The 20,323-nt window shown below is 43.5% G+C and overlaps 1 protein-coding gene across 2 annotated transcripts in view; it reads left to right on the top strand.

Moving 5' to 3' along the window:
* The first annotated feature begins 963 nt into the window (after window positions 1-963).
* LOC141210786 (interleukin-18 receptor 1-like) overlaps window positions 964-20,323 on the top strand; it is a 111,610-nt gene continuing 92,250 nt past the window's right edge. For both annotated transcript variants that reach the window (XM_073664765.1, XM_073664764.1), the window contains exon 1: window positions 964-1,158. In XM_073664765.1, the coding sequence (XP_073520866.1) occupies window positions 1,101-1,158 (58 nt within the window). In that variant the 5' untranslated portion in view covers window positions 964-1,100. The remainder of the gene's footprint in view (window positions 1,159-20,323) is intronic.

Raw genomic sequence — 20,323 nt, 5'->3', positions numbered from 1 at the left:
TTCTTTTGTGTGTTTGTTTTTCATGATTCCATAATTTTTTCCTCAGAATTGAGCGATTCCATAATTTTTTCCCTCTGCTTGGTCTGAAAAAAAATTACCCTTACTGAGTATCACATTTTAATCTTTATTTCTTTTAGTGTTTCTTAAAGCCCTAAAGTTGCCATTTGAAATGACTTTAGTTTTGTGCCATGTCTGTGATCTGATTTTTTTCAACAACATTAAACAACTGAATGAACATCCTCCAAGCCCGGTGATTCCATAATTTTTGCCAGGGGTTGTAATAGCCTCTATGTTACACTGTCTATTGCTTGCTGACAAACGGGTTAACTTGAGAATTTGTTAGTGAGCTCATTCTGACGGTCAAACTGGAAAGTTATTTTAAATTCTATGATCTGACTTTTTTTTTTTTTTTAAATCTCCTCTTAGCTGATTTATGGTCGCAGACCACATCAAAATCTAATGTGAATTGAAACAAAGAGCCAGTAAAAGCAAAACTGCTACATTTTAATGAAACAATATTGAAAAAATGATTTTTTAGCCCCAAAGACATGCAAATAACCCTTTTTTTTTACTATTTCACCTGTGTATCAGAATTAATATTTTTATTTTAGGGCTTTCTAGAAATCGATTCTGCATATTATCTGGTTTATCTTACTACATACAGATATGCTTTTGGGTGCTTTACATCTTTCTTACCTGTAGATGTCATTGTCCTCTGTAATTTTGTGAAATATAGATTACACACGTTTGGAGCTTGGAAATCCTAATGACTGTTTAGTGGAAATTAAACGAAGAAATGACAAGGATGTATTAGTAGTATTCATGGGAAATTACACATGAATCAAAGCTTGAAATATACGTAAGCTGTTAAGTTTCCTCCTTGTAAAAAAAAAAAAAATCCCCACTGTGAAAAAAAAGCCTGTTCTACATTACAAGTCGAGCAATGTGACAGCACTGGTTGCGTAATTGCTTCCTTACATGTAAGTGCATGTGAGTCCAGGTACCGGAAACCAGTATAACACCAGAGAAGACGACACTGCACTCAGCCTAAATGAGGGACCACAGATGAGATCAAGCTTTGACCCTGTTTGCATAATATAATGTATAAAGCAAGTCTGGTCAGCTTCTTTTCTGTTCTTTTGTGTTTGCTCACATTAGGTAAGTCCCATTTTTCTTACTATTTGCACAGTGGTAACCAACAATACAGGAAAATTTGAAGGGATCTTTGGACTATTATGAAAGTTGCCACATAGAAGGGAATGTTAAAAAATAAAATATAATTAGTATTTAGTATTTAGCACCACTGGTCCCTGCTTACCCTATAACATACAATTATCTATTCATGTGACCGCTGCAGCCAGTCACTGCCTTCAGCTGTCATGTGCCTTAAAGAGCAGAACTGGTAAGGCCAGTGATTTGCTACAGTGGTCAAGTGAATTATAATTATGTATGACCAGCACAGCCGTTTTCTCTGGCCCGTAACCTGCCAGTAAAGAAACATCGGTTCTTTAATTCTAATCATTAGGCTATGAGGAAGGGTCGAAACGCGTGGTGATTAAAGGTTATGTACACAAGAGGTAGATTTGTTGCAGAAATTTGCATACATGTTGCTGAAACGACATTTAGATTTTTTTTTAAATTCGGTTGTAGAAAAGTTTGCAAAAATCTGCCATATGCGAGTATAGGGTTTTTTTTTTTTTGGGGGGGGGGCAATTATCTTGAAAAAAAAAAAAAATCAAGTGAATGTTTCCAATCATTGTCCAATGTACTGATTGATGAATCTGTAGTAATTCACTCAATGTAGTCTTTCATAATAACCTAAAAATTATCATTGTACTGTCTAATGCATCTGCCATTTGTTTGTACTGGAGAGAGCAGAAAGGAGGAAACAAAGTGATCGCCCGTAAGTAAAAAAATAACATCCGATCATTGCAACATAGAGATGCATGTTGTGAATCATTAAAGGGATTCTCCACTTTAATAAGTGGTTCCCAAATGCTTTTATTTATGTAAAATAACAAACAGAGCAGGTACTCACCCTCTTCCGCCACTCTGTAATTAGTGTATTAATTACAGCTGTGACCTCATGGCTTCATTGCACATCACCGCTGCAGCCAGTCAAAGAGAAGCCGCTTTGTCAATATAGATGGAACGAGCCACTGAGCTCAATGACTGGCTGCAGTGGTGATTTAAGCTATAGTTGTGACATCAGCACTGCAGCCAATATGCAGAGATCTGAGCAGCAGTGGAGAACCAGTGCAGAACCCACGGAAGGGAGAGTACCTGCTCTGTTGTGTTATATGAATAACAGAATTTGAGGACCACTTTTATTAAAGTGAAAAACCCCTTTAAATACTTATAGTTTCATTGTTTTTAAGGTCGAAGGTAGACTTAAGTCTATCAAGTTCAGCCTATATCCTAACATGCTGATCCAGAGGAAGGCATAAACCCCAAGGGGCAGACATTAATAGCTCCATATTGAAGGAAATTCCTTCCTGACTCCACATACGTCAATCAGACTAGATCCCTGGATCAACGCCCCATCTCAGGATCTAGTGACCATAACTTGTAATATCCATCCAGGCCTCCTTGTACTTTTGCAGTGAATCAACCATTACAACATCATGCGGCAGAGAGTTCCATAGTCTCACTGCTCTTACAGTAAAGAATCCGCGTCTGTGATTATGATTAAGCCTTCTGTCCTCTAGACATAGAAGATGCCCCCTTGTCTCCAGGTGTAAAAAGAGTATTAGAAAGCTCTCTGTACTGTCCCCTCATATATTTGTACATTGCAATAAGAGCCTAAGCCTTTGTTTTTCCAAACTGATTAACCCCAAATTTGATAACCTCTCTTGTTATTGCAAGGGGTATTAAAGGGGTATTCCCATCTCCAAGATCCTATCCCAATATGTAGTAGGTGTAATAATAATAATAACAAATACCTTTAATTAGAAATGAAGTATAGTTGTTCTGTAAAATAGAGAAAGGGGAGTATGTATACCTCAACACGCCGTAGAAATCCGTTTGCACGGTTGTAAATCCTCCGGACGGTGCCGGGTCCCGCTGCTGAAGGAGCCATGTGGAACGAAGAATGAAGAGGGGGGAGTGAATTCCAGCACAGACCATTCGGATAGTAAAAGTATAAACTTTGTTAGGATATCATATAAAAACAGTTAAAAGGAAGCCTGACGAGTTTCTGTTACAGAGTGTGCCCTTAGTCGTAGGATGTTTCTAGTGTTTCTGATTCACTATGTCTCTTACCTCATGTGCAGGCATTGCAGGACCTTAGGTAGCCATGGTTATGACCACTGATATAGTGACAATTAGTTAGCTAGTTGCTAATGGTTGTAACCAAGTATACCTAAGGTCCTGCAATGCCGTCACATGAGGAAATCGACATAGCGAATCAGAAAAACTATACTGCATTTCTAATTGGAGGTATTTGCTAATATTATTATTATTACACCTACTACATATTGGGATAGGATCTTGGAGATGGGAATAACTCTTTCATAACCTTGGTCCGCTCTTCTCTTCACCCGCTGAAGTTAAGCTATGTCTTTCTTATACACTAGAGACCAAAATTGTACACAATATTCTAAGTGTGGCCACACTATAGACTTGCATAGAGGCAAACCTATGTTCTTGTCCTGAGTATATATGCCTCCTTTAATGCATCTCATTATTCTGATTGCCTTGACACCAGCTGTTTGACACTGTTCATTAAAGCTTCCGTCCACCCATACGCCGCGGCCCAAGTCTTTTTCAGTGACCGTTTTACCCAGTATTTTACAATTTAGTACATAGTTAAACAATTTATTTATTCTGCTCAAGTGTATGACCTTACATTTATCTACATTAACAACTTATTGACAGGGCCATTTTCTGTTTTTTGTTTTTTTTTCTCCCCTTCTTCCAAGAGCCATATTTTTTTTATTTTTCTGTCCACATAGCCATATGAGGGTTTGTTTTTGAGTTGTACTTTTGATTGGCACCATTTATTTTATCATGCGATGCGCTGGAAAGTGTGAAAAAAATTTCAACAGCATTGAAAAAAAAGGAAAATTCCACAATTGTTTTTTGAGTTTTCTATTTACCATGTTCACTATGTGATAAAACTTACCTGGCAATATGATTCTACAGGTCAGTTCAATTATAAAGATACCAAACATGTATAGTTTTTTTTTATTTAATTGATGAAAAAACATTCTTAAATTTGTAAAAAAAAACAACTAATTTAGCTTTTTTGCCATTTTCCGAGATTTCCCAAATAGTTTTCAATTTTTAGGATATGGGGCTGTGTAAGGGCTTATTTTTTGCTACTGAGCTGATGTTTTTACTGATACAGTTTTGGGTAGATACGGTGTTTTTATCTCCACTTATTGCAGTTTATTGCAATGTTGCGGCGGATAAAAAAAATAAATTTTGGCATTTCAATTTTTTTTGCCATTACAACGTTTATTGATCGGATTAATTTATTTTATATTTTGATAGATCAGACTTTTCTGAAAGCAGGCATGGGGATTTCAGCAGACCCCTGGCTGTCATGGCAACCCATTGGCGTCCTGCGATTGGCAGCGGAATGAAATACCCCCGGCTGTTAGAGGCAGATGATAGCTGAATAAATCAGCCATCATATGACAGGAAATATGCAGGCTTGGCTTGCAAGCCCACATCAAATGCAGGGACACGACATATGACATAACTGTGCGCCATTTGTTGTGAAGGGGTTAAAATTAAATTGCCATTTCTCAGTCCAAGCCTTCAGCTTATATAAATCTAGGTGTAACAATAAATTATCCTCCTCTGTGTTGATTACCTTGCAGAGTTTAGTATTATCTTCAAATATTGAAATTCTACTCTATATGTCCTCTACAAAGTCATTAATAAGTATGTTAAAAAGAAGATGGCCCATTACTGACCCCTGTGGTACTCCACTGTTAACTGTGACCCAAGCCGAGTTTGTTCCATTAAAAACTACCCTTTCTTTCCTATCACTGAGATAGCTGTTAAGCCAATTACTCATATTTTCCCCTAGTCCAATTACTTCACTTTATGTACCAACCTTTTCTGTGTCACCATATCAACCGCCTTTGAAAAGTCCATATAGGCAACATCCACTGTATTTTTCTGGTCCACTCAGGAACTTACCGTCTTATAGAAGCTGATCAGATTAGTTTGACAGGACCAGTCCTTCATAAAACCATGTTGATTCTGAGTCATGAGGATATTCTTATTGAGATTCTTCAATAGAATATCTCTTAGGAAACCCTCAAGAATTTTACCAACAGCAGAGCTTGAACTTACGGGCCTATAATTTCCATGCTCAGATTTTGGCCCCTTTTTCAATATTGGTGTAACATCCCTGGCGGCGTGCTTGCATGGCTTACCACCTCCCACCATGCAAGACCGCAATCTTACCTATCAGGCCAGGCTGCACATTTTGCTCCAGTACCTGCTGTTTGTATGTCTCTTGTCTGCTGGCTTAGGGCGGCGGCGCTGTTGCTTTCTGATTCTTAAAGCTACAGTGTGCGCAGTCCTAATGCGTCCCCAGCCTATTGCTGTGAGTCACTGGATACTTAAACCCCCTCCACCCAGTAGGAGCAACACTTTCCATCTGTGTGTTTCTTGCAACTGAGTTGCCAGGTCCTGTCCTGTATCTAGTCTGTTTCTGCCACCCTGGGGGCTGTATACCCAGGCCTGTTACCTGTACCTGTGACTTCTAGTTAGTTTCTGCCACCCTGGGGGCTGAGTTCCCAGGCTCATTCCTGTATCTTGTTCCTGGTTCAGATCTTGTCTGAACAGTGTCCTAGTCAGTTACCTGTTTGTCTCTATGTCTGTACCTTTCCCTTTTCCTGCCATATCTGAACCTGCACCTAACTCCAACTCGTTGTCTCTGTAATTCTGTTTGTGAGTTGTGTCCACTCGCTACTTCATTGCCAGTACCTTGTGTGTATCTCGTTCTGCTCGTTCTATTTCCCTGCCTCCGTATCTAACTCCTGTGTTCCAGATATCTTCTTGTGTTTTCCAGTCTGTTCCATGTGAACAGAGCCCTGTCCTGTCTACCGCATCTGCGGGTTTTGCTCTGCTCTGCTTGTCTACCGCTTCTGCGGGTTTTGCTCTGCTCTGCTTGTCTACCTCTTCTGCGGGTTTTGCTCTGCTCTGGTTGTGTACCGCATCTGCGGGTTTTGCTCTGCTCTGCTTGTCTACCGCACCTGTGGGTTTTGCTCTGCTCTGCTTGTCTACCGCACCTGCGGGTTTTGCTCTGCTCTGCTTGTCTACCGCACCTGCGGGTTTTGCTCTGCTCTGCTTGTCTACCGCATCTGCGGGTTTTGCTCTGCTCTGCTTGTCTACCGCATATGCGGGTTTTGCTCTGCTCTGCTTGTCTACCGCACCTGCGGGTTTTGCTCTGCTCTGCTTGTCTACTGCACCTGCGGGTTTTGCTCTGCTCTGCTTGTCTACCGCAACTGCGGGTTTTGCTCTGCTCTGCTTGTCTACCGCACCTGCGGGTTTTGCTCTGCTCTGCTTGTCTACCGCACCTGCGGGTTTTGCTCTGCTCTGCTTGTCTACCGCATCTGCGGGTTTTGCTCTGCTCTGCTTGTCTACCGCATATGCGGGTTTTACTCTGCTCTGCTTGTCTACCGCACCTGCGGGTTTTGCTCTGCTCTGCTTGTCTACTGCACCTGCGGGTTTTGCTCTGCTCTGCTTGTCTACCGCAACTGCGGGTTTTGCTCTGCTCTGCTTGTCTACCGCAACTGCGGGTTTTGCTCTGCTCTGCTTGTCTACCGCACCTGCGGATTTTGCTCTGCTTTGCTTGTCTACCGCACCTGCGGCTCCGTTCCTGTGTGACAGTCTGTACTGGCCCCTATCCTGCCTGCGTTCCTACCTGCCAGTACCCGCCTGTCTGCATGCCAGCCGTGCCTGCCAGTGCCCACCTGTCTGCGTACCAGCCATGCCTGCCAATACCCACCTGTCTGCATATCAGTGTGCCTGCCAGTATCCACCTGTCTGTATGCCAGCCTAACCTGCCTGTTCCTGCATTCCCCGGTGTAGGTCAACAGCTGTGGCCGAGGTCTGACCTGGAGTAGCACCTGGTCCCTCTGCTCGGTTCCTCCCTGGTTCACAGAGTCGACTGAGCCGCCGTGTGACCTTGGTCGGACCGAGTTGATACTTCGTTACGCCCCTCCAGGCACTCCTCGGTTCATGGTATAGTGGGATCACTAATCAAGCTCACGCCAGTCAGTCCGGGCGCGAGCGTAACAATTGGCATCACATTTGCTATGCGCCAGTCGTGTGTATCATACCCTGTTATTATTGAAATTTTGAACATTTAAAATAATGGCCTGTCTATCACAGGAATTAATTCCTACATACGAGGGTGTATGTCGTCCAGGCCCAGTGATTTGTCTACATTAGTGATTTTGAGGCAGCGCCGTACTTCCTGCTGGGTTAAGCAGGTGACATTTAATTAAGAATTTTTGTTATCTCTGATCATGTAATGGGATTTTCTTGACTAAATACTGTAGAGAAGAAGTTGTTTAGCAGATTGGCCTTTTCCACTATTTCATCCATTTTGAGTTTCTTTCTGTTTAAGTAGTTGAAAAATATTTTTATATTATTTTCACTTTCTTTGGCAATGAGTCTTTCTGTCTCAATCATTGCTACCTTGATTTGCTTTTACACAATTTTTTTTCTATAATTTATTTAATGCCTTGTCACTACTCTGCTTACTTTGTTTAATTCTGTAAGCGCTTTCTTTTTATTATCTATTGCGCCATTTACAGCTTTATTTAGCCATAGTGGTTTCCTTCTATTTATTGCTTGTTTATTCCCATAGGATATACAGTATATTTTGCACATCTTATTCAGGATGTTTATAAAAGTGTCCCATTTGTTTTGCATACTTTTATTTCTCAGGACATTGTCCGACTCTATAGCACTAAGATCATCTCTTAGCCGTTGGAAATTTGTTTTCCTGAAGTTTAGTGTCCTTGTGGCCCCTCTATTATACTTTTTATTAAAGAATACATGAAAGCTAATTATTTTGTGATCACTATTACCAAAGTGACCCCCAACCAGTATATTTGATATATGCTGTCCGGCCTATTGATTAACGTTAATTCTAGAAGTGCCTCCAAACAATGATTGAGTACCAACTACCCCTTTTTGAACTCCCTTAATATAAAGTCATTCAATCACAAATCACATATTTAAGCCAAATCACACTTTAAAACAAATCACTCACAAGTTCTTTTACTCGCTCTATCAGATGATTTAAAAACAGTTGGTTTTAGCTGCAATAAAACCTGCAACTCCCTCCAAAGTCTGCAAAGGACTTACCATGTCATAAATTTGCATTCATTTTAGCAATATATTTTCTGGGATAACTGGTTCCTATTACTCTTCCATTTATAATGTGATGTGATTCATTAAAAGTATGACACCTGATCTGCTCTGTTCCATGTATAGGGGAGTATTTTTATTTTTTTTTTTATACAGATCAACAATTGGCTAATGACTATATTCCAAATATTCTATAAGAACCCCAAAGATCTTACCATGGATGTAAGGTCTTAGAAAGGAATAAATTCATTGTAACTGATCAACATTGTACTAACTACCTACCCAGACCCTTGGGTGATAGTCACAGTGAGTCCCCTTACTAAAAAAATCAATACGTACATGAAAAAAGCTAACAAAACAAAAGAAACCAAGATTTTTCTGCAACGCCAATCTACAGCAATTTACAAGTGGATAGGGCAGAATTTTTCTGTGTGTGGGGACTCATTCACCATGGGGTGAGTCTACAGATCTGCCTTAATTCACACGCATTGTACTTCATCTCACGTGGCTGTCAGCAGTGTCATGGATGGTAGATAGAGGGTCCACAGGGAAACTTTAGGATGCAGCATTTGCTTGTGTCCTTCTCTGGCTGCATGACATGACTGTGCGGTTCCAGAAGATTACTGTATAGTAGGTGGAGATAGGCTCTCCTTTTGTTAATAAAACGCTTTACAGTATTCTGACCCCACAACTGTCTTTAATTTGTCAGCCTGCTTACTATTATTATTATTAGACAGGTAAGCTACATACCAGGAGAGAAAAGGTGTATTATCTTAGTAAAGTACAAATACCCTCTTCCGCACACCCTCTTTAATATGAATATACTCTTAGCATACAGCCACAGATATGATCATAGCAAGGTCATCCATAGACCCCCCTATAAGTGTGCCAGCTACAGACCCCTCCATAAAAGTGTGTAATCCATAATATCTCCCATAACAAGGCCTAATCAATAAATCTCCCCAATAAGTGTGTCATCAATAGATCCCCCCCATAATAGTGTGCAATGCAAAGAGCTTCGTAACAATGTGTCATCCACAGATCTCCAATAATAATGCATCATCTACTCTATTAACCCCTTTGCAACCTTGGGTTTTGTCGTTTTTGCTTTTCCGTTTTTTGCTCCCCTTGTTCCCAGAGCCATAGCGTTTTTATTTTTTGGACAATATGGCCGTGTGAGGGCTTATTTTTTGCGGGACAAGTTGTACTTTTCAACGCCATTACTAGTTTTACCATATCATGTACGGGAAAACGGGAAAAAAATTCCAAGTACGGTAAAATTGCAAAAAAAGTGCAATACCACAGTTGTTTTTTATTTATTTTTTTTACCACGTTCACTGAATGCTAAAACTGACCTGCCATTCTTATTTTCCAGGTCATTATGAGTTTGTAGACACCAAACATGTATAGGTTATTTTATATTTAAGTGGTGAAAAAAAATTCCAAAATTTGGTAAAAAAAAACCTAAAAAAAAATAGCGCCATTTTCCGAGACCTGTAGGGTCTCCATTTTTCGTGATCCGGGGCTGGGTGAGGGCTTATTTTTTGCGCGCCCGGGTGACATTTTTATTGATAACATTTTGGGGTAGATCCGATGTTTTGATCGCCCATTATTGCATTTTATTGCAATTTTGCAGCAACCAAAAAACGTAATTCTGGCGTTTAGAATCTTTTTCTCGTTACACCGTTTACCGATCGGATTAATTATTTTTTTATATTGATAGATGGGGCGATTCTGAACGCGGCGATACCAAATATGTCTATGTAGGGGTTATTTTTTAATATTTTATTTTGAATGGGGCGAAAGGCGGGTGATTTAAACTTTTATATTTTTTTTATTTTTTTTATATTTTTAAAAACATTTTTTTTTTCACTTACTGCATGCTTCAATAGTCTCCATAGGAGACTAGAAGCAGCAGTTGTCTGATCGTTTCTGCTACATACAGGGGACGAGCAGATCCCCTGCATGCAGCAGAAATGGTCCTGTGCTATGAGCGCCGACCACTAGGTGGCGCTCATAGCAACCAGATCATGACAACCACAGGCGTCTGCTGCAGACCCTGGGTTGTCATGCCCACCCATCGGTCACCCGCGATCATGTGACGGGGTCGCCGATGGGCGGGGCTTATGACGCGCAACCCGGAAGCGCGCGTTAAATGCCGCTATCGGAGATTGACAGCGGCATTTAACATGTTAACAGCCGCGGGTGGATCGCGATTCCACCCGCGGCTGTTGCGGGCACATGTCAGCTGTAAGAATCAGCTGACATGTGCTCGGTTCAGTGAGGGCTCAGCGCAGCAGCCCTCACTGAACCGGGGATACGCAAATGTGCGTACTAATACGGCAAGGGTTGGAAAGGGGTTAAACATTGTAGCATATCATTTTTTTTTTTTAAAGCAGATGTTTTTATTGAAAAAAAACACTACATCACATTTTCCATTTTCCAAAACCTATCAAAATACAAACACTAAAACAAAATACAATAATACTTAAGGCACTATCCGTATAACACAATCTGAAAGTTGCATATTTCTTATGGGAACACTCTGAGTCAAGCCTATTGTCAAGCTCAAAATACTATATAGCAATATTTTCTATTTTTAGGCATAGGACAATTTATCATTTCCATCCCCCCACCTCTCATTAGTATATGTTTCTGTTCAAAAGCCAAATACAACCTCTATCAGTTTTCAGTTAGATACATCATAAAAGCACTTAAAACATCTGTATCATCTGTTCTCTTACTAACATAGTAGAAGGCAACTCTGGAGTATCCAACCATTTTTCCAATGTTTTTTTTAATTTGTACAGTGCATTTTTCAAGTCTTATTATATTATTTATTAATTCTGCAGTAGTAGGGGGACTGGAATCTACCCAGTGTAAGGCAAGTAATTTGCGATCTTGGAATAACATATGAAGCATGCCATTGCCTATCAATATCGGGAACTCTGGGTCCATCTCCTTTTCTAGTATACCCCAAATACACTCTTGGATCTAACCAAAGTTTTATATCATTGACCTGTTCTATCAGAGATACCACCTCTTTCCACAATACTCCCATGCATTCTCATAGCATGTGCATTAAATGGGCTTCATCATTACTACACCTCGGACAAAGTGAATTGTGCCTAATTCCCATTTTGTGGAGTAAACTAGGGATTTTGTATACCCTATAAATTAGGTATAATTGAGAGAGACGTTGAAACTCACGCAGTGACAGCCTGGAAGTGGATTCCAGGATATTTCCCCAACGTCTGCTTCCCATTTGTGTTTAGCATATACTGGGAATTTAGATAGATACGATAGCTCAACTGCAAGAGCAAATAGGAGGGGTGACAGCGGGCAAACCTGCCAGTACCCCTACCCAGTTTAAATGGCTCAGAGAGGTGCCCATTAACTCACAATCTGGCAGACGGAGATTGGTGTAATAATTTAATATATGAAATAAAGTTAGACCCAAACCATATCCACCCCAGAACTGCCCACAAGTAGCCCCACTCAATGCCATCAAAAGCTTTGGCAGCGTCTAGTGAGAGCACCGCTCTAGTCCCGGTATGTGCAAAAGTCAACTGTAAATTTAAAAACAACCAGCAAAGATTAATTGCTGTAGATTTATTGGGCCTGAAACCGGTTTAGTCTTCATGAATATCCTCATTTATTACTTTTGCCGATCTATTGGCCAAGATCTTGGCTATAAGTTTTGCGTCTATATTTAATAGGGCAATTGGTCTATATGATTCTGGTCTGTCCGAGTCTTTCCCTGGCTTTAATAGCAACACTATGATCTCCTCTTTCAGAGAGCTTGGTAAATGGCCTATAGCTATGGCTTCCTGAAAACTATAAGCATGTATGTGTAACGTGACATGGGGCGGTAGCCGTGGGTGAAGTACTTGTCTCGTCCGCTCCGGCACATTACATGAAGATGGGGGACCTGGCTGGGTGTGTGGGCTTCATCTATGAGGGCACAACGCCCTTGCAGGCCGCATGATGTTGGTGACTTTGGTTGGCCAGGACTAGATGTTGGGAAGTTCAATGAAGGAGACAAGCACTCAAAAAAAACAGTCTTTTACTCCACATTAACTTGGTGGGAACTATGTACAATAGATAGCGGGTGCATAACTTTAAGAATGTTTCTTTCACAATACAGAACATCTTCACACACAGTCTCTCTATTTCTTCAAGTCTACTTGCTCCTGCCTCAAGTTTCTCTGTGTTCACTACCTCCCAGCACACTACTAAAGTCCAGTTAGCGATAGTCCTATTCTCAACCTGCAGTTGCGCATCCTCTTTCCTCTTGAGGGAACCAGTTTGCCAATATGGTCAGTATTTTGCTTCTCTGCTTGCTGACACCTTCAAACTTCTGCCCAGGACACTCTCTTTGTCTTGCGTTCCCTGTTCTGTCCTGGCCCGTTACCTCTCTGAGTTATAAATAGTGATAAGCGAACGTGCTTGCCACTGCTCGGTACTTGCCCGAGCATCACGGTGCTCGATAAGCTCGGCAAGTATTTTCGGGTTGCTCGGGCGGGAACTTTGGTCCCCACCCTGCATGTTTGGCGCTCTTTAGAGCGCCAGTGAACATGCAGGGATTGCTTGCCATGCACTGTAATGCCGTAGCCATGTTGGTTGTGGGCATTACAGTGATTGGCTGGCCACACAGCGTCATCAAGTCTATATAAGACCTGGCGCCGCTGTGCTCGTCACAGTCTACCCTGGAAACAGGCAGAGTAGGGAGAGGTGCTGCTGAGTCAGGGAGAGATTTGCTTGTTTATAGTTAGTATAGGTATTCCACAACATATATATACAGTGCATTGTGAAAGTATTTGACCCCCTTGAACTTTTCTACCTTTTGCCACATTTCTGGCTTCAAACATAAAGATATAAAACTCTAACTTTTTTGGGAAGAATTAACAACAAGCGGGACACAATCGTGAAGTGGAACGAAGTTTACTGGATATTTCAAACTTTTTTAATAAATTAAAAACTGAAAAGTGGGGCCCCTTTGGGGAAGAATAGTATTAGTAAATTACAGGCCTGCTATTTAAAACCATGGTTCTCTGTCAGACATATCACATATAACTGTGTTCCAAAATCAGCCATTTCTCGTGAACATGGAAAATATTGTCCTCCATTTAATGAGCAAGGTGAGTGGCAAGGGACGGGAAAGTGGACGTGATGGTGATGTTGTATGCAGAGGCCGAGGACGTGGCCATGAGCAAGCTGAAATTATGCCACAACAAACACCAACATCTTGTCGCTCGACCTTCCTGTCGCAATTACTAGGGGACTGTAGCACACCACAATTGAACCCAGAACAGTGTCAAAAGGTTGTTGGTTGAATAGCAGATAATGCTTCCAGTCACTTTGCCACCACCACCACCACCCTGTCTTCCACATGGTCAAGTCTCAGTAACCGGGAGTCTGGACCGCATTTTTCTCACCCTGATCCTCGTTCCTCCCACCATGCCGAGTGCCCGGAGACAACTGATCCCACACTTGGACACTCCAAAGAGCTGTTCACTTTTCCATTTGTAGATTCTGCCTCTCGCCGGGCCAGCTTAAAGCGAGTCAAGAGAAGAATGCGTGTCGCGATGCCCAAATATTGGAGCAGCCATGGTCACACGAAGGCGACGGTGGGAAAGTGCTATTACTGTCGCAAGAGGTGGATGATGATGATGAGACACAATTGCCAGATAGTCAGGAGGAGGACCAGGGTGCGGAAGTGGAAGACGAGGTGGTGGATGATATGGTAACTGACCCATCCTGGCAGGGGGACATCCCGAGTGAGGACAGCAGCAGACAGGGGGAGGGAGGCATAGCACCACAACAGGCAGGAAGAAGCAGTGTGGCAGTGTGGTGGCCGCAGACACAAGGCGGAAAAGTGTTTCCCGTAACGCCAACACGATGGAAGTTGCCAGTACAACTGTTAGGTCTTCCCAAGTCTGGTTGTTTTTTAAAGACTTTGCACATAACCCCAAAAAGGCCATTTGCATCACCTGCCAGACCAACATCAGCAGGGTAGCAAAACTATCAGCCTGACCACCACCAGCATGATCAGGCACATGGCAGCAAAGCACCCGAGGGTGCACCCGAGGGTCCAGCAACAGTGCACGTGCCAATCCCCTGTCCATGGCGCATGTGAAGATGCCTCTCGCCCTGCACGTGTTGTTGCACACTCTCAACTAGCACCATCAGCAAGCACATCCTTGTCCCAGCGCAACTTTCAGTTGTCCCTACCCCAGTCCTTGGAACGCAAGCGCAAATAAGCAGCCAACGCTCTGCAGGCCACACTACTAAATTCACACATTTCACGAATGCTTTCACTCGAAATGTTGCCTTTTTTGGCTCGTGGAGACTGAAACTTTCCGCAACCTGATGGCGGCAGCCGTCCCTCGGTACTCGGTCACCAGTCGCCACTATTTCTCCAGGTCTGCCATCCACGCATTTAACGAGCACGTGTCCTACAACATTAGCCTTGCCCTCAACAACGTAGTTACTGGGAAAGTCCACCTAACCACGGACACGTGGACAAGTGCTTGTGGGAAGGGACGGTACATCTCGCTGATGGCACACTGGGTTAATATAGTGGAAGCTGGGACAGAACACGTCTTCCTGACGTCGAGAATTTCGGACCCTGGGTCAATCAGGGTTGCCCCCACATTCTACAGCTCCTGCACCTCCGCCTCTTTAGCCTCCATCTCCAAAATGATCACATCAATCACAAGCTGGAAGCACTGCCTCGGCAAAGCAGAAACAGGCTGAAGAGTTGTGGACAGCCCTGAAAGAGCAGGCATGGTCGTGTGTGACAATGGCTGGAACCTGGTGGTGGCTCTGAGGCAAGCTCACACACATACAATGCCTGGCCCATGTGCTTAACCTCGTATTTCAGCGGTTTCTCAAAACCTGGCGGATCTGCTAAATCAGCTTGTCAAAATACGTCGCGTGTGTGACCATTTCAGCTACAGCTTCCGCCGCTCTTTCCGTGCTTCAGCAGCGTTTGCAGCTTCCAGCTCACCGACTGGTGTGCGATGTCCCCACGTGTTGGAACTCTACATTACAGATGTTGGGAAGGATTTGTGAGCAGGAGAGGGCAGTTGTTGACTACCTGCATCAACAAGGCCGTCGGTATTCAGGTCAGACTCCACACATAAGATCTCAGGAGTGGACATGGATGTCAGACATCTGTACCATACTCCAAAACTTTGAGGACTTCACAAAGTTGGTGAGCGACGATGACACTATAATTAGTGTCACCATCCCGCTTGTCTGTTCTGAAACGCTCTCTGCTCACAATTAAAGAGGATGCATTGCAGGCGGAGCACGATGAGATGGAGCAAGGAACCATACAGGGTGATTACACACAGCTCATCCCAACGTGGATTGGATGACAATGAGGAAGAGGAGGAAGAACAGGAGCTAGTTTCCTGCGCTATAGACGGTACTACCAACTGCACAACTTTCATACCATCTGTTCAGCGAGGATGGCCTGAAGACAGGGAGGAGAAGGAGGAGGATGAGGAGGAGAGCATGGTCAGTCGTCCTCTTAGTGAGGACATGGAAGTCTTGCCTGTTAGCAGTCTGGCACACATGCAAGACTTTATGTTACGCTGCCTTTCCCATGACACTCACATTGTCCAAATTTTGGGTGACAGTCATTACTGGTTGGTGACACTTCTAGGCGCACGCTACAAGGAGAACTTTCTGTCTCTTTTTCCCACGCCAGACAAGCCTAATAAAATGGGGCAGTACCAGAATGCCCTTGTTGCGGAATTCCCATCTGAAAACGCTTGTGGCAGAGGTCACAGTTCGTTGGACAACCAAGGAGTACAGGAGAGAGACACAAATGCAATCCATCAGAGGCAGGGAAACACTGTCAAAGTTCTCTTGCAAGGGGCATTGGAGTTCCTCCAAATTTTTGGCACCCATTGCATTTACTGTATAGGCAAACAGTATGGGATTCCCACTTCCTAATAATGGGAGCATTTTTTTCAGAAAGCCCTCCAACCTCTATGTCTTTTGCAAGGGGCTTTGGAGTTACTCCAAATTTTTGGCAGCTGTTGATTCACTGCATAAGCAAACAGTATGGGAGACCCACTTGCTAATAATGGGAGCATTTTTTTAAGGAGGGCTTCCGACCTCTACGTCTCTTGCAAGGGGCATTGGAGTTCCTCCGAGTTTTTGGCAGCCATTGCATTGACTACATAGGCAAACAGTATGGGAGACCCATTTCCTAATAATGGGATAATGTTTATCTGGAGGACCTCCGACCTCTACGTCTCTTGCAAGGGGCATTGGAGTGCCTCCAAATTTTTGACAGCCATTGCATTCATTGCATATTCAAACAGTATGGGAAGCCCGCTCCTTTCTAATGGGAATATGTCATTACTGAGGCCTACCTCTATGTGTCTTTAAATTGTTATTGGGGTTTTTCCTAAATTTTGGCAGCCGTTGGACTCACTGAATACTCTATAACAGTATAGCAGACCCTCTCCTTTCTAATGGGAACATGTCATACTCGTTACTGTAGACCACTTTAAATGTCTTTAAATTGTTAGTAGGGTTTTTCATAAATTTTGGCAGCCATTGGTCTCACTGCATACCCTATAACTGTATAGCAGACCCTCTCCTTTCTAATGGGAAAATGTCGTTACTGTGGCCCAGCTCTATGTGTCATTAAATTGTTAGTAGGGTTTTTCCTAAATTTTGGCAGCCGTTGGACTCACTGCATACCTTATAACTGTATAGCAGACCCTCTCCTTTCTAATGGGAAAATGTCGTTACTGTGGCTTTAAATTGTTAGTAGCGTTTTTCCTAAATTTTGGTAGCCGTTGGACTCACTGCATACCCTATAACTGCATAGCAGACCCTCGCCTTTCTAATGGGAACTTGTCATACTCGTTGCTTTGGCCTAGCTCTGTGTCTTTAAATTGTTAGTGAGGTTTTTCCTAAGTTTTGGCTGCCGTTGGACTCACTGCATACCTTATAACTGAATAGCAGGCCCTCTCATTTCTAATGGAAAAATGTTGTCACTGTGGCCCAGCTCTATGTGTCTTTAAATTGTTATTGGGGTTTTTCCCAAATTTTGGCAGCCCTTGCAGTCACTGCATACCCTATAACTGTATAGCAGACCCTCTCCTTTCTAATGGGAACATGTCGTTACTGTGGCCCAGCTCTATGTGTCTTTAAATTGTTAGTAAGGTTTTTGCTAAGTTTTGGCTGCCGTTGAACTCACTGCATACCCTATAACTGAATAGCAGACCTTCTCCTTTCTAATGGGAACATGTCATACTCGTTACTGTGGCCCAGCTTGATGTGGCTTTAAATTGTTAGTGAGGTTTTTCCTAAATTTTGGCAGCCATTGGACTCACTGCATATGACGCGCCCCCAGGGCTGTGGGGTACTCGGTAGCCAGGCCGGTCGTTGGGGCTAGGGATGTCACAGTGGCAGTGACCCACTCCGTGACCCAGGGCAGTCAATGAAAAGGGGATTGATTTAATAAAGGGGATTTAAAGTTCTTTTAATGTTCATGAAGCCACCTGTGGTATGCGGCTAAAGGGAGCCGCCGCTGCGAAGCTGGTCCTCTGGAGCTGTTGTTAATGCAGCAGAGTTGGTTTAGCTCTCCACAGGTAGAGCTTAGCACCAGGGCAGTGAAGATGTTGAGGTAGCGGTTGTGGTGCAGTGTAGTTCAGGGAGTGATGGCTCAGCAGTAATAATTCACAGAGACAGTGGGGTGCAGTCTTCCGGATTTACTCACAGTTCTCACTTTGCTCCTGGTTACAACTGCAGATGATAACTTCCCACGTCGTGCTGCGCTCAGCGGGCAGGGGTTCAGCAATCCCTCAGGTATTTCAAGAGTGCCTTACAGGACCCCGTCCTATATGCCCTTCTCAGCCGTCTTCCTGCGCTGGCTCTCACCCTTCTTGCCCTGCGCCTCGCAAACAGTGTCCCAAGCCGGTATCCTAGGATCTTTCTGGGCAAACTGGAGTTCCCTGGATCCTATGTGGTTACCTTTTTGGCGACTTGAGTGCGGATGTGGCAACTGCACCCTGAAAGTACAGAAGCCTCCGGTTTCTAGTTGAACTTTGTAATTCTCACTAGTTAGGGGCCGGTCCCCTCTGCGGATCGATCCCTCCACCGCCTGGTAGATTCGGGTGTATGGGTGGCCTCCAGCACTGCCTGTATCCCTGGGATCCCTTCTTCACTCCTGGAGCCTTCCTTTCTGTTCCTCTCCTCTCTTCAGTCAGTCTCACCTCCTGGGCCTCTCACTAGGCCCGCTCCGCCTGAGCAGAGCTCCTGCAGAGCTCTTGCTCCCACTCACTGTCCTCCTCTGACTGGAAGCCTTCTAGATGGTTCCATCCCTTCTTATACACCAGCTGAAGTGCTCCCCTAAACTCCTTCCTCCACCCACACCCACTACATGGTTCCCCCCACTCCAGCCAGGGACAGGGCTCAGCAGAGGAGCAGCGCATCTTGCCCCTCCTGCTGGTCTGGAGTAGTGTAGTGTTGGATGCAGGTGTTAGGGTCCCGGGCAGTACTCTATCCTTACCTGAGAGTGAGATACCACACCTCTGGGTGAGATGCAGTACCTCTGTGGCGACTGAACTCGCAGGGGCGCCACACATACTCTATAACTGTATAGCAGACCCTCTCCTTTCTAATGGGAACATGTTGAACTCGTTACTGTGGTCCAGCTCTATGTTTCTTTAAATTGTTAGTAGGATTTTTCCTAAATTTTGGCAGCCATTGGACTCACTGCATACCCTATAACTGAATAGCAGACCCTCTCCTTTCTAATGGAAACATGTCGTTACTGTGGCCCAGCTTTATGTGTCTTTAAATTGTTAGTGGGGTTTTTCCTAAATTTTGACAGCCATTGGACTCACTGCATACCCTATAACTGAATAGCAGACCCTCTCCTTTCTAATGGGAACATGTCGTTACTATGGCCCAGCTCTATGTGTCATTAAATTGTTATTGGGGTTTTTACCAAATTTTGGCAGCCCTTGCAGTCACTGCATGGGCATTACCACTATAGGAGAACCACTCCTTTCTAATGGGAACCTTTTTTTAACTGAGACCCTCATCTGTCTCTTCAAAGGGGTATTGGGGTGCGTCCAAATTTTTGGCAGCCCTTGCAGTCACTGCTTACGTAATAACAGTATATGAGACCCACTCTTTAATAATGAGAACAACAAAGCATAGCCGACTGCTGGCCCTTTAAGAATAGTAAGGCTGTAAAAATAGTGTTTGTGACTTTGAGTCCCTCCTTCATAAATGAAACAGGATGTGTCTGACGATGTTTCACACACCACATGGCCAGATAAGGTTGTAAAATGTTAAAATGACATTTCCCAGTGAATGCATTTTTTACGGTTGAAAGCAATGCAAAAGTGCAAAAACGCATCAAAAACGCTACGTGTGAACATAGCACAAAGGTGTGGAGGAGCATTTTTGTTTGTGTAGATTTATTTTTCCTTATATAAAAGTAAATAGCCTGGAAAGTTTGTTCCTTAACATATTTCTCAGGAAAATCCATTTTGGTTTCGTTTTTGTATGTTTTATTGTGAGTCCGTAAAAGTGGCGTAATACCTCTGACAACTTTGTTGACAGCAGTGACCTGGGAGTCAGAAATTCTTCCAGGGGTCTTCCCCATGCTGTTTCCATGTCATTTGAGCACTGTTCCCATCGATTTGGGCAATTTTTAGGCCCCCTGCAGACCGACGGGGGGAGCCGCCGGAAAAATGCTTGAGTTTCCCATAGACTTACATTGGGCTCATTACTCGGACCGAGCACTCGAGCATTCCAATTTGCTCGACCCGAGCAACGAGTACCCAAGCATTTTAGTGCTCGCTCATCACTAGTTATAATCTCGGGGCTGTACTGCTTGGCATCCTGTCCCTGGACCCGCCCCCGTGCATCTCTCTGTTCTTTTATCTCTTCTCTTTTCTCTGCTCAATATCACGCTTTCCACTGTATTGGTCTT

The sequence above is a fragment of the Phyllobates terribilis genome, unplaced genomic scaffold, assembly GCF_046119375.1.
Source record: "Phyllobates terribilis strain yellow unplaced genomic scaffold, ASM4611937v1 Scaffold_2__4_contigs__length_985480577, whole genome shotgun sequence".
NCBI classification, from domain to species: Eukaryota; Metazoa; Chordata; class Amphibia; order Anura; family Dendrobatidae; genus Phyllobates; species Phyllobates terribilis.
The sequence above is the reverse complement of the archived record's forward strand: the minus strand, read 5'-3'. Positions and strand labels throughout refer to the sequence as shown.